We start from the raw sequence: 11,149 nt of genomic DNA, 5'->3' as shown, positions 1-11,149 counted from the left end.
GACTTTTATTGGCACAGTCTTCAAACTTGGCACAGTTGGTGTAACCACCCTGACCCTTAGGTGCAACCACCCCGACCCTTCGGTGCAACCACCCCGACCCTTAGGTGCAACCACCCCGACCTTTAGGTGCAACCACCCCGACCCTTAGGTGCAACCACCCCGACCCTTCGGTGCAACCACCCCGACCCTTAGGTGCAACCACCCCGACCCTTAGGTGCAACCACCCCGACCCTTAGGTGCAACCACCCCGAACCTTCGGTGCAACCACCCCGACCCTTAGGTGCAACCACCCCGACCCTTCGGTGCAACCACCCCGACCCTTAGGTGCAACCACCCCGACCCTTAGGTGCAACGACCCCGACCCTTAGGTGCAACGACCCCGACCCTTAGGTGCAACGACCCCGACCCTTAGGTGCAACGACCCCGACCCTTAGGTGCAACCACCCCGACCCTTAGGTGCAACCACCCCGACCCTTAGGTGCAACCACCCCGACCCTTAGGTGCAACCACCCCGACCCTTAGGTGCAACCACCCCGACCCTTAGGTGCAACGAACCCGACTCTTAGGTGCAACGACCCCGACCCTTAGGTGCAACGACCCCGACCCTTTGGTGCAACGACCCCGACCCTTAGGTGCAACCACCCCGACCCTTAGGTGCAACGACCCCGACCCTTAGGTGCAACGACCCCGACCCTTAGGTGCAACGACCCGACCCTTAGGTGCAACGACCCCGACCCTTAGGTGCAACCACCCCGACCCTTAGGTGCAACCACCCCGACCCTTAGGTGCAACCACCCCGACCCTTAGGTGCAACCACCCCGACCCTTAGGTGCAACCACCCCGACCCTTAGGTGCAACGACCCCGAGCCTTAGGTGCAACCACCCCGACCCTTCGGTGCAACCACCCCGACCCTTAGGTGCAACCACCCCGATTCTTAGGTGCAAACACCCCGACCCTTAGGTGCAACGACCCCGACCCTTAGGTGCAACCACCCCGACCCTTAGGTGCAACCACCCCGACCCTTAGGTGCAACCACCCCGACCCTTAGGTGCAACGAACCCGACTCTTAGGTGCAACGACCCCGACCCTTAGGTGCAACGACCCCGACCCTTTGGTGCAACGACCCGACCCTTAGGTGCAACCACCCCGACCCTTAGGTGCAACGACCCCGACCCTTAGGTGCAACGACCCCGACCCTTAGGTGCAACGACCCGACCCTTAGGTGCAACGACCCCGACCCTTAGGTGCAACCACCCCGACCCTTAGGTGCAACCACCCCGACCCTTAGGTGCAACCACCCCGACCCTTAGGTGCAACCACCCCGACCCTTAGGTGCAACCACCCCGACCCTTAGGTGCAACGAACCCGACTCTTAGGTGCAACGACCCCGACCCTTAGGTGCAACGACCCCGACCCTTTGGTGCAACGACCCCGACCCTTAGGTGCAACCACCCCGACCCTTAGGTGCAACGACCCCGACCCTTAGGTGCAACGACCCCGACCCTTAGGTGCAACGACCCGACCCTTAGGTGCAACGACCCCGACCCTTAGGTGCAACCACCCCGACCCTTAGGTGCAACCACCCCGACCCTTAGGTGCAACCACCCCGACCCTTAGGTGCAACCACCCCGACCCTTAGGTGCAACCACCCCGACACTTAGGTGCAACGACCCCGAGCCTTAGGTGCAACCACCCCGACCCTTCGGTGCAACCACCCCGACCCTTAGGTGCAACCACCCCGATTCTTAGGTGCAAACACCCCGACCCTTAGGTGCAAACACCCCGACCCTTAGGTGCAACGACCCCGACCCTTAGGTGCAACCACCCCGACCCTTAGGTGCAACCACCCCGACCCTTAGGTGCAACCACCCCGACCCTTAGGTGCAACGAACCCGACTCTTAGGTGCAACGACCCCGACCCTTAGGTGCAACGACCCCGACCCTTTGGTGCAACGACCCCGACCCTTAGGTGCAACCACCCCGACCCTTAGGTGCAACGACCCCGACCCTTAGGTGCAACGACCCCGACCCTTAGGTGCAACGACCCGACCCTTAGGTGCAACGACCCCGACCCTTAGGTGCAACCACCCCGACCCTTAGGTGCAACCACCCCGACCCTTAGGTGTAACCACCCCGACCCTTAGGTGCAACCACCCCGATTCTTAGGTGCAAACACCCCGACCCTTAGGTGCAAACACCCCGACCCTTAGGTGCAACCACCCCGACCCTTAGGTGCAACCACCCCGATTCTTAGGTGCAAACACCCTGACCCTTAGGTGCAACCACCCCGACCCTTAGGTGCAACCACCCCGACCCTTAAGTGCAACCACCCCGACCCTTCGGTGCAACCCTTAGGTGCAACCACCCCGATTCTTAGGTGCAACCACCCCGACCCTTAGGTGCAACCACCCCGACCCTTAAGTGCAACCACCCCGACCCTTCGGTGCAACCCTTAGGTGCAACCACCCCGATTCTTAGGTGCAACCACCCCGACCCTTAGGTGCAACCACCCCGACCCTTAGGTGCACCCACCCCGACCCTTAGGTGCAACCACCTCGACCCTTAGGTGCAACCACCCCGACCCTTAGGTGCAACCACCCCGACCCTTAGGTGCAACCACCCCGAACCTTCGGTGCAACCACCCCGACCCTTAGGTGCAACCACCCCGACCCTTAGGTGCAACCACCCCGACCCTTAGGTGCAACCACCCCGACCCTTAGGTGCAACCAACCCGACCCTTAGGTGCAACCACCCCGACCCTTAGGTGCAACCACCCCGATTCTTAGGTGCAAACACCCCGACCCTTAGGTGCAACCACCCCGACCCTTAGGTGCAACCACCCCGATTCTTAGGTGCAAACACCCCGACCCTTAGGTGCAACCACCCCGTATTGGCACAGTTTTCAAACTTGGCACAGTTGGTCACTGGAGGACTGGGATTCAAATTCAAAAAAGTGGGTGGAGCCACCAACAGCCAATCAGATTTCAAGCCAACATCCTGTGGTTTCTTCAGAAACGACACCTTCTAGTTTATTTTGCTATAACACAATAATTGCATTTTTGAAACCAAAAAAATGATGTTTTAGTGTCTCCATGTTCTGAGAGCCGTAGTTTTTTTTTATTTTTTAGGAGATTGTCTTATGTAGGGGCTATTTTTTTGCGGCATGAGGTGATTAAACTCTTTTTTTGACTTTTTTTAAAACTTTATTTCGGTCCTACTGTGAGACTTCACTTTTGGGGGTCTGATCCCCTCTGCAGTACATTACAATACATCTGTATTGTAATGCACTGCCTGTTAGTGTATTACACTGAGTAATACACTAACAGGTTGCCTAGGAGACAGGGCCTGAGGCTGGATCTCCTGGGCACCCGTGTAAGTCAGGTCCCGATGCCATGCAAGGCATTGGGCAGCCTCTGCATGGCATATGGGCTGCCTTCTCACCCATCGGGTCGCCTCCACAGCAGCGCAGGGACTCGATGGACTCCCTCCCCTGCCACAAATCCCTTCTGCGCTGATCGCGGCATAGAAGGGGTTAATCCACCGGCATCGGCTTGTACAGCGATGCTGGCGGATAGAGCAGGGGCCCTGCTACCAGGGACTGCCGGGCCCCTGCAGTGATTGGGCACGCACCGCTGCGGTGCCCGCCCGATCACCATGACGTAATAGTACGTCAAAATGCGGGAACGCACCTGCCGCCATGATGTACTATTACGTCATATGTCAGGAAGAGGTTAATGATAGGTAAAATAATATTTATAATACGTTTACTTATGGTAGGTAAAATAAAAACTATAAAAAAAAAAAGGTACAGAAGATAGCATAATATGGATGCGATTGGTTGCGTAGCAGCCAGTGTGGGGAGGAGACTCGAGCACACGCGCTGTTCGGCTGAACACTGGGATGTGCCGAGCATCGCGATGCTTGAGCCGAACTGATGTTTGGCCGAGCATGCGCACTTAACACTACTGTCCACCTAAACTGACAGCACAGGCAAGGAGGGCATTAATTAGAGAAGTAGCCTAGAAGCCCAAGGTCACTCTGGAAGAGATACAGAGATCCACAGCTCAGGTGGGAGAATCTGTCCACAGGGGTAACTTTTAGTCGTGTACTCTACAAATCTGGCCTTTATGGAAGAGTGGCAAGAAGAAAGACATTTTTGAAAGCAAGCCATAAGAAGTCCCATTTGCAGTTTAACAAAAGCCATGTAAAGGACACAGCAAACGTGGAAAAAGTAGAATTTTTTGGCCTAAATGCAAAACTCTGTGTATGGCAAAAACTAACACTGCACATCACCCTGAACACACTATTCCCACCCTGAAACATGGCGGTGGCAGCATCATGCTGTGGGGATGGTTTTCTTCAGCAGGGACAGGGAAGCTGGAGTTGATGGAAAGATGGATGCAGCTAAATATAGGGCAATCCTGGAGGAAAACCTGGAAGAGGCTGGAAAAGACTTAAAACTGGGGCGGAGGTTCACCTTCCAGCAGGACAACGACCCTAAACATAAACAGAGCTACATTGGAATGGTTTAGATTAAAGCATATTCATATGTTAGAATGGCCCGAAGTCAAGACCTAAATCCCATTGAGAATCTGTGGCAAGACTTGAAAATTGCTGTTCACAGACGCTCTCCATCCTATCGGACTGAGCTTGAGCTATTTTACAAAGAACAATGGGCAAAAATTTCAGCCTGTAGATGTGAAAAGCTGGTAGAGACATACTCCAAAAGGTGGTCCTACAAAGTATTGACTCAAGGGGGCTGAATACAAATTCACGCCACACTGTGAAAGTCACTGTTAAAGGGGCGGTCACTGTTAAAGGGGTGGCCAATGTGAAAGTCACTGTTAAAGGGGCGGTCACTGTGAAAGTCACTGTTAAAGGGGCGGTCACTGTGAAAGTCACTGTTAAAGGGGCAGTCACTGTTAAAGGGGCGGTCACTGTGAAATTCACTGTTAAAGGGGCGGTCACTGTGAAAGTCACTATTAAAGGGGCGGTCACTGTGAAAGTCACTGTTAAATGGGCAGTCACTGTGAAAGTCACTGTTAAAGGGGCGGTCACTGTGAAAGTCACTGTTAAAGGGGTGGTCACTGTGAAAGTCACTGTTAAAGGGGTGGTCACTGTTAAAGGGGTGGTCACTGTAAAAGCCACTGTTAAATGGGCGGTCAATGTGAAAGTCACTGTTAAAGGGGTGGTCAATGTAAAAGTCACTGTTAAAGGGACGGTCACTATGAAAGTCACTGTTAAAGGGGCGGTCACTGTAAAAGTCACTTTTAAAGGGGCGGTCACTGTTAAAGGTCAGGTCACTTTGAAAGTCACTGTTAAAGGGGAGGTCACTGTGAAAGTCACTGTTAAATGGGTGGTCAATGTTAAAGTCACTGCTAAAGGGGAGGTAACGGTGAAAGTCACTGTTAAAGGGGCGGTCACTGTGAAAGTCACTGTTAAAGGAGCGGTCACTGTTAAAGGGGTGGGCACTGTGGAGGTCTCTGTTAAAGGGGTGGGCACTGTGGAAGTCACTGTTAAATGGGCGGTCAATGTGAAAGTCACTGTCAAAGGGGAAGTCACGGTGAAAGTCACTGTTATAGGGGCGGTCACTGTTAAAGGGGCGGTCACTGTGAAAGTCACTGTTAAATGGGTGGTCAATGTGAAAGTCACTGTTAAAGGGGCGCGGTCACTGTGAAAGTCACTTTTAAAGCGGCGGGCACTGTGGAAGTCACTGTTAAAGAGGCGGGCACTGTGAAGGTCACTGTTAAAGGGGCAGCCACTATGAAGGCCACTGTTAAAGGTGTGGTCAATGCTGAAGGGGCAATCACTGTTAAGGGGTCAGGCACTGTGAAGGTCATTGTTAAAGGCGGCCACTGTGGAGGTCAACACACGGAAACATAAAATGAAATACAGATGTAGCAGGGGTAACACACACACTCTTAACTCAAATTTCTTAACTCATTGCGTTATCTTGAAACAAAAGACATTGAAAAGCAATTGCTTTACGCATTTAGTTGCCTTTAGTTTAGATAACATGTCTTATAAAGCATGTGTGTTAACCCTGCTACATCCGTAGATGAAATATACCCGTGTGAAGCCGGGTCCTTCTGCTACTTTATTAATAATTTTGAAAAACATGTAGCATTTTCTTTTCAATTCACACATACTTCCTACTTTGTGTTGGTCTATCACTTACAATCCCAATAAAAAACATTTAAGTTTGTGGGTGTAATGTGAAAAAATGTGGAAAAGGGGTATGAATACTTTTTCAAGGTAATGTACACGAGCATATACTGTAGAATATTCAGGGCCTCTTTCGAGTGGATCTCCCTGTACATTACTACTGTAGATGATAAAGAGAAACTTATGAGACCAATTATATATGCATTAGTTCTTAATATTCAACCCATTTGGTTCCAGCGTTTTAAGCTCCCGAATCCAATGCTTTTCCTGTTTAAGCAGGTCACTGGAATCCTTCACTTTATCAATTACCATAAGACTTAGATCTTGTAGAGAATGGTCAGGGAGATTGAAATGCCTTGAAAGACTCTGATCCTTTTTACAGTTTATTATAGATAGGTGGCTAACAAACCTTTGACTTACAGAATTACTGGTTTGCCCAACATACTGCAGACGGCATCTTTTGCATGTGATAAGATAGATGGCATTGCTTGTTTTGCAGTGGAAATGTTCCTTTATATGATAGACTTTTTTTGCCCTGCTGGTAAATGTATTGCTGCTTTTGATGTAAAGACATGTTCTACATCCTAAATCTCCACAAAAAGTGCAGCGTGGATCAGAAGTGGAAGCTATGGGGAGGGATGAACGTACCATGAACATGGCTAGATTATCAGGCCACCTGGAATTAAAAAAAAAAAATTAAATCGATTTAGCATCAGATACCTCTTCACTGGCTTACAGTCTTATAACTGGCGTCTTATCACTTCTTTATAACAGGCCTCTGGCCATACTACTTATCGATGCAGCCAACATCCATGTCTTTACTACCACTGCTGGGCTTCCAAAACACCACCACAGCTGTTTGGTGCTCAGCCAATGGAAAAAAGTCATCTGCGGTTCTTTAGCATTTTTTTTTTTTTTTCTTACCCATCCTGATCTGTTAAAAATTAGTGTTTAGAGATGGCTCACTTCTTGGACAATGATTGGAATGGGTGCACCTACAAAGAAGATTACACCCAATCTTCAGAAAATAATGTATAAATAAAAGAGTGGTAGGGCACACCTACACTTGGACACACATAGGAGATTTAATATAGTACAATTTATTCAAACAAAGTGTACAATAACACATATGTATAATAACATATAAAACTTGATTAAACAAATATTCGCATGCTATAAATTCTCATAAAAATTAATAAAATCGATATAAATGCACACTGAAACACACACTTAAATATGTAATCCTGAAAGAAAGAGCCTAATATGGACAGAGAAGGATAAAACCTTCCAACTACGTTTGTCCGTAATGTGATGCTCACATAGAAACATAGAAACATAGAATGTGTCGGCAGATAAGAACCATTTGGCCCATCTAGTCTGCCCAATATATCTGAATCCTATGAATAGTCCCTGGCCCTATCTTATATGAAGGATAGCCTTATGCCTATCCCATGCATGCTTAAACCCCTTCACTGTATTTGCAGCTACCACTTCTGCAGGAAGGCTATTCCATGCATCCACTACTCTCTCAGTAAAGTAATACTTCCTTATATTACTTTTAAACCTTTCCCCCTCTAATTTAAAACTGTGTCCTCTTGTGGTAGTTTTTCTTCTTTTAAATATGCTCTCCTCCTTTACCGAGTTGATTCCCTTTATGTATTTAAAAGTTTCTATCATATCCCCTCTGTCTCTTCTTTCTTCCAAGCTATACATATTAAGGTCCTTTAACCTTTCCTGGTAAGTTTTATCCTGCAATCCATGTACTAGTTTAGTAGCTCTTCTCTGAACTCTCTCTAGAGTATCTATATCCTTCTGGAGATATGGCCTCCAGTACTGCGCACAATACTCCAAGTGAGGTCTCACCAGTGTTCTGTACAGCGGCATAAGCACTTCACTCTTTCTACTGCTTATACCTCTCCCTATACATCCAAGCATTCTGCTGGCATTTCGTGCTGCTCTATTACATTGTCTTCCCACCTTTAAGTCTTCTGGAATAATTACTCCTAAATCCCTTTCCTCAGATACTGAGGTCAGGACTGTGTCAAATATTCTATATTCTGCCCTTGGGTTTTTACGCCCCAGGTGCATTATCTTGCACTTATCCACATTAAATTTCAGTTGCCAGAGTTCTGACCATTCTTCTAGTTTTCCTAAATCCTTTATAATTTGGCGTTTCCCTCCAGGAACATCAACCCTGTTACATATCTTTGTGTCATCAGCAAAAAGACAAACCTTACCATCGAGGCCTTTTGCAATATCACTTATGAAGATATTAAACAAAATTGGTCCCAGTACAGATCCCTGTGGAACCCCACTGGTAACATGACCTTGTTTTGAATGTTCTCCATTGACTACAACCCTCTGTTGTCTGTCACTCAGCCACTGCCTAATCCACTCAACAATATGGGAGTCCATGCTCAATGACTGCAGTTTATTGATAAGTCTTCTATGTGGGACAGCGTCAAAAGCCTTACTAAAATCTAGATATGCGATGTCTACTGCACCTCCACCGTCTATTATTTTAGTCACCCAGTCAAAAAAATCTATAAGATTTGTTTGACATGATCTCCCTGAAGTAAACCCATGTTGTTTTTCATCTTGCAATCCATGGGATTTTAGATGTTCCACAATCCTATCCTTTAATAGGGTTTCCATTAATTTGCCTACTATTGATGTCAGACTCACTGGTCTATAGTTGCTCGATTCCTCCCTACTACCTTTCTTGTGAATGGGCACGACATTTGCCAATTTCCAATCTTCCGGGACGACTCCTGTTACTAATGATTGGTTAAATAAATCTGTTAACGGTTTTGCCAGCTCACCACTAAGCTCTTTTAATAATTTTGGGTGTATCTCATCAGGCCCCTGTGACTTATTTGTCTTCACCTTAGACAGCAAACTTAGAACATCTTCCTCTGTAAAGATACATGCATCAAACGATTTATTAGTCATCCTTTCTAGTGGAGGTCCTTCTCCTTTTTCTTTTGTAAAAACTGAACAGAAGTATTCATTAAGGCAGTCGGCTAGCCCTTTATTCTCTTCTACATACCTTCCGTCCTTTGTTTTTAATTTAGTTATTCCTTGTTTTAATTTCCTTTTTTCATTTATATATCTGAAGAATGTCTTATCCCCTTTTTTCATAGACTGAGCTAGTTTTTCTTCTGCCTGCGCTTTAGAAGTTCTTATAACTTGCTTGGCCTCTTTCTGCCTAATCTTGTAGATTTCCTTATCTTCATTGCTCTGGGTTTTTTATAATTACAAAATGCTAGCTTTTTATTTTTAATGATTTGGGCCACTTCTGCTGAGTACCACAGTGGTCTCTTCCTTTTTTTGCTTTTACTGACAAGTCTAATGCAATTTTCTGTTGCCTTCAATAATGCACCTTTTAAGTAGTCCCATTTCTCCTGGACTCCATGTAATCCGTTCCAGTCTGATAAGGACTCATTTATGACTAATTTCATTTTTGAAAAGTCTGTTTTTCTAAAATCTAAAACTTTTGTTTTTGTGTGGTGGGACTCTTTCACAGTTCTTATATTAAACCACACTGACTGGTGATCACTAGATCCCAAGGTTTCGCCTACAATGACATCATATACCGAATCCCCATTTGTGAATACCAAATCCAAAATGGCCTCCCTCCGGGTTGGCTCCTCAACCACTTGTTGTAGAGATAACCCCAGTAGGGAATTTAGAATATCTGTACTCCTGGTAGAACTTGCTATTTTGGTTTTCCAGTTTATATCTGGAAGATTGAAATCTCCCATAATGATAACTTCTCCTTTCATTGTCATTTTAGCTATTTCTTCAACTAGTAGATCATCTAGTTCTTTAACTTGACCAGGTGGTCTATATATCACACCTACACGAGTTACTGCATGGTTAGCAAACTGCAACGTAACCCAGACTGACTCTATGTTGGCCTCACCAACTTGTATTAGGTTAGATTTAATGCTATCTTTCACATACAGGGCCACTCCTCCTCCTTTCTTGCCTTCTCTGTCTCTTCTGTATAAAGAGTACCCTGGTATGGTTATGTCCCAGTCATTTCTTTCATTAAACCATGTCTCCGTAACAGCCACTAAATCTACATTCTCAGATGCCATTATTGACCCAAGTTCATTGATTTTTTTTACCTAAACTGCGAGCATTTGTAGACAGGACTCTGAGCTTATCATTTCTTAACCTCTGTGCTTCTGACCTGTTCTGGCATTGTTTCGGGGGGCAATTGGACTCTTTTATTTTCACTCTTTTGCCCCCCCTTCCTAGTTTAAATACTCTTCCGCAAATTCTTGGAGTTGTTCACTAAGTACATTTGTTCCTTTGAGAGAAGGATGCAAACCATCTTTTTTGTACAGTTCCTTTCTATTCCAAGTAGAGCTATCATGAGAAACAAAGCCAAATCCTTCCTCTTGACACCATTTACCAAGCCATATGTTGAACTCCTTTATGCGCCTCTGCCTATCATTCTGAACATTATGCACAGGCAGAACTTCAGAAAATGAAATGGTGGATGCAAAATCCTGTACGTCATTACCAAGTGTGATAAAAAAAAATTTCACCTCTGACACTTCATTGCAAGCCAGGTCATTTGTCCCTAGATGGACAAGAACATCCACGTCCCCTTCCTGCTTTGCTTGCTTAACAATATTAATAATACGTCTTCTATCTCTTCTAGCAGTAGCCCCAGGGAGACATCTCACAAAACCATTTTCTTTAAGCTCCCCACTTCTTATGATTGAATCACCCAGCAACAGCTGCTTCCTTTGAGACTTCACTTTATCTTTTTTGTCCTTGGCTGCAGTCTTGCATACATTAGACATAGGAGTCGATGGTTTCACACCCTCTGTGCTTGAGTCCATATCCATGTTGTCCTTACATTCTGAGAGTGCTGCAAATGAATTATGGAGAACCACCGACTGTGGGACATGTCTTCTATCCACCACTCTAAGTCTTCCAGAACCTACAGTAACCCATCTGCCATTT

At 46.8% G+C, this 11,149-nt stretch overlaps 1 protein-coding gene across 2 annotated transcripts in view; it reads right to left on the bottom strand.

Annotated features, from left to right (window-relative positions):
- Nucleotides 1-5,975: 5,975 nt before the first annotated feature.
- Nucleotides 5,976-11,149, bottom strand: part of LOC120990318 — a 133,078-nt gene continuing 127,904 nt past the window's right edge. Inside the window, exon 13 of one of the 2 annotated variants that reach the window (XM_040419050.1) lies at nt 5,976-6,842. In XM_040419050.1, coding sequence (XP_040274984.1) covers nt 6,371-6,842 — 472 coding nt within the window. In that variant the 3' untranslated portion in view covers nt 5,976-6,370. The remainder of the gene's footprint in view (nt 6,843-11,149) is intronic. The other variant, XM_040419052.1, reaches the window with a different exon arrangement.

This window comes from Bufo bufo, chromosome 2, assembly GCF_905171765.1.
Source record: "Bufo bufo chromosome 2, aBufBuf1.1, whole genome shotgun sequence".
In the NCBI taxonomy this organism is placed as follows: domain Eukaryota; kingdom Metazoa; phylum Chordata; class Amphibia; order Anura; family Bufonidae; genus Bufo; species Bufo bufo.
The sequence above is the reverse complement of the archived record's forward strand: the minus strand, read 5'-3'. Positions and strand labels throughout refer to the sequence as shown.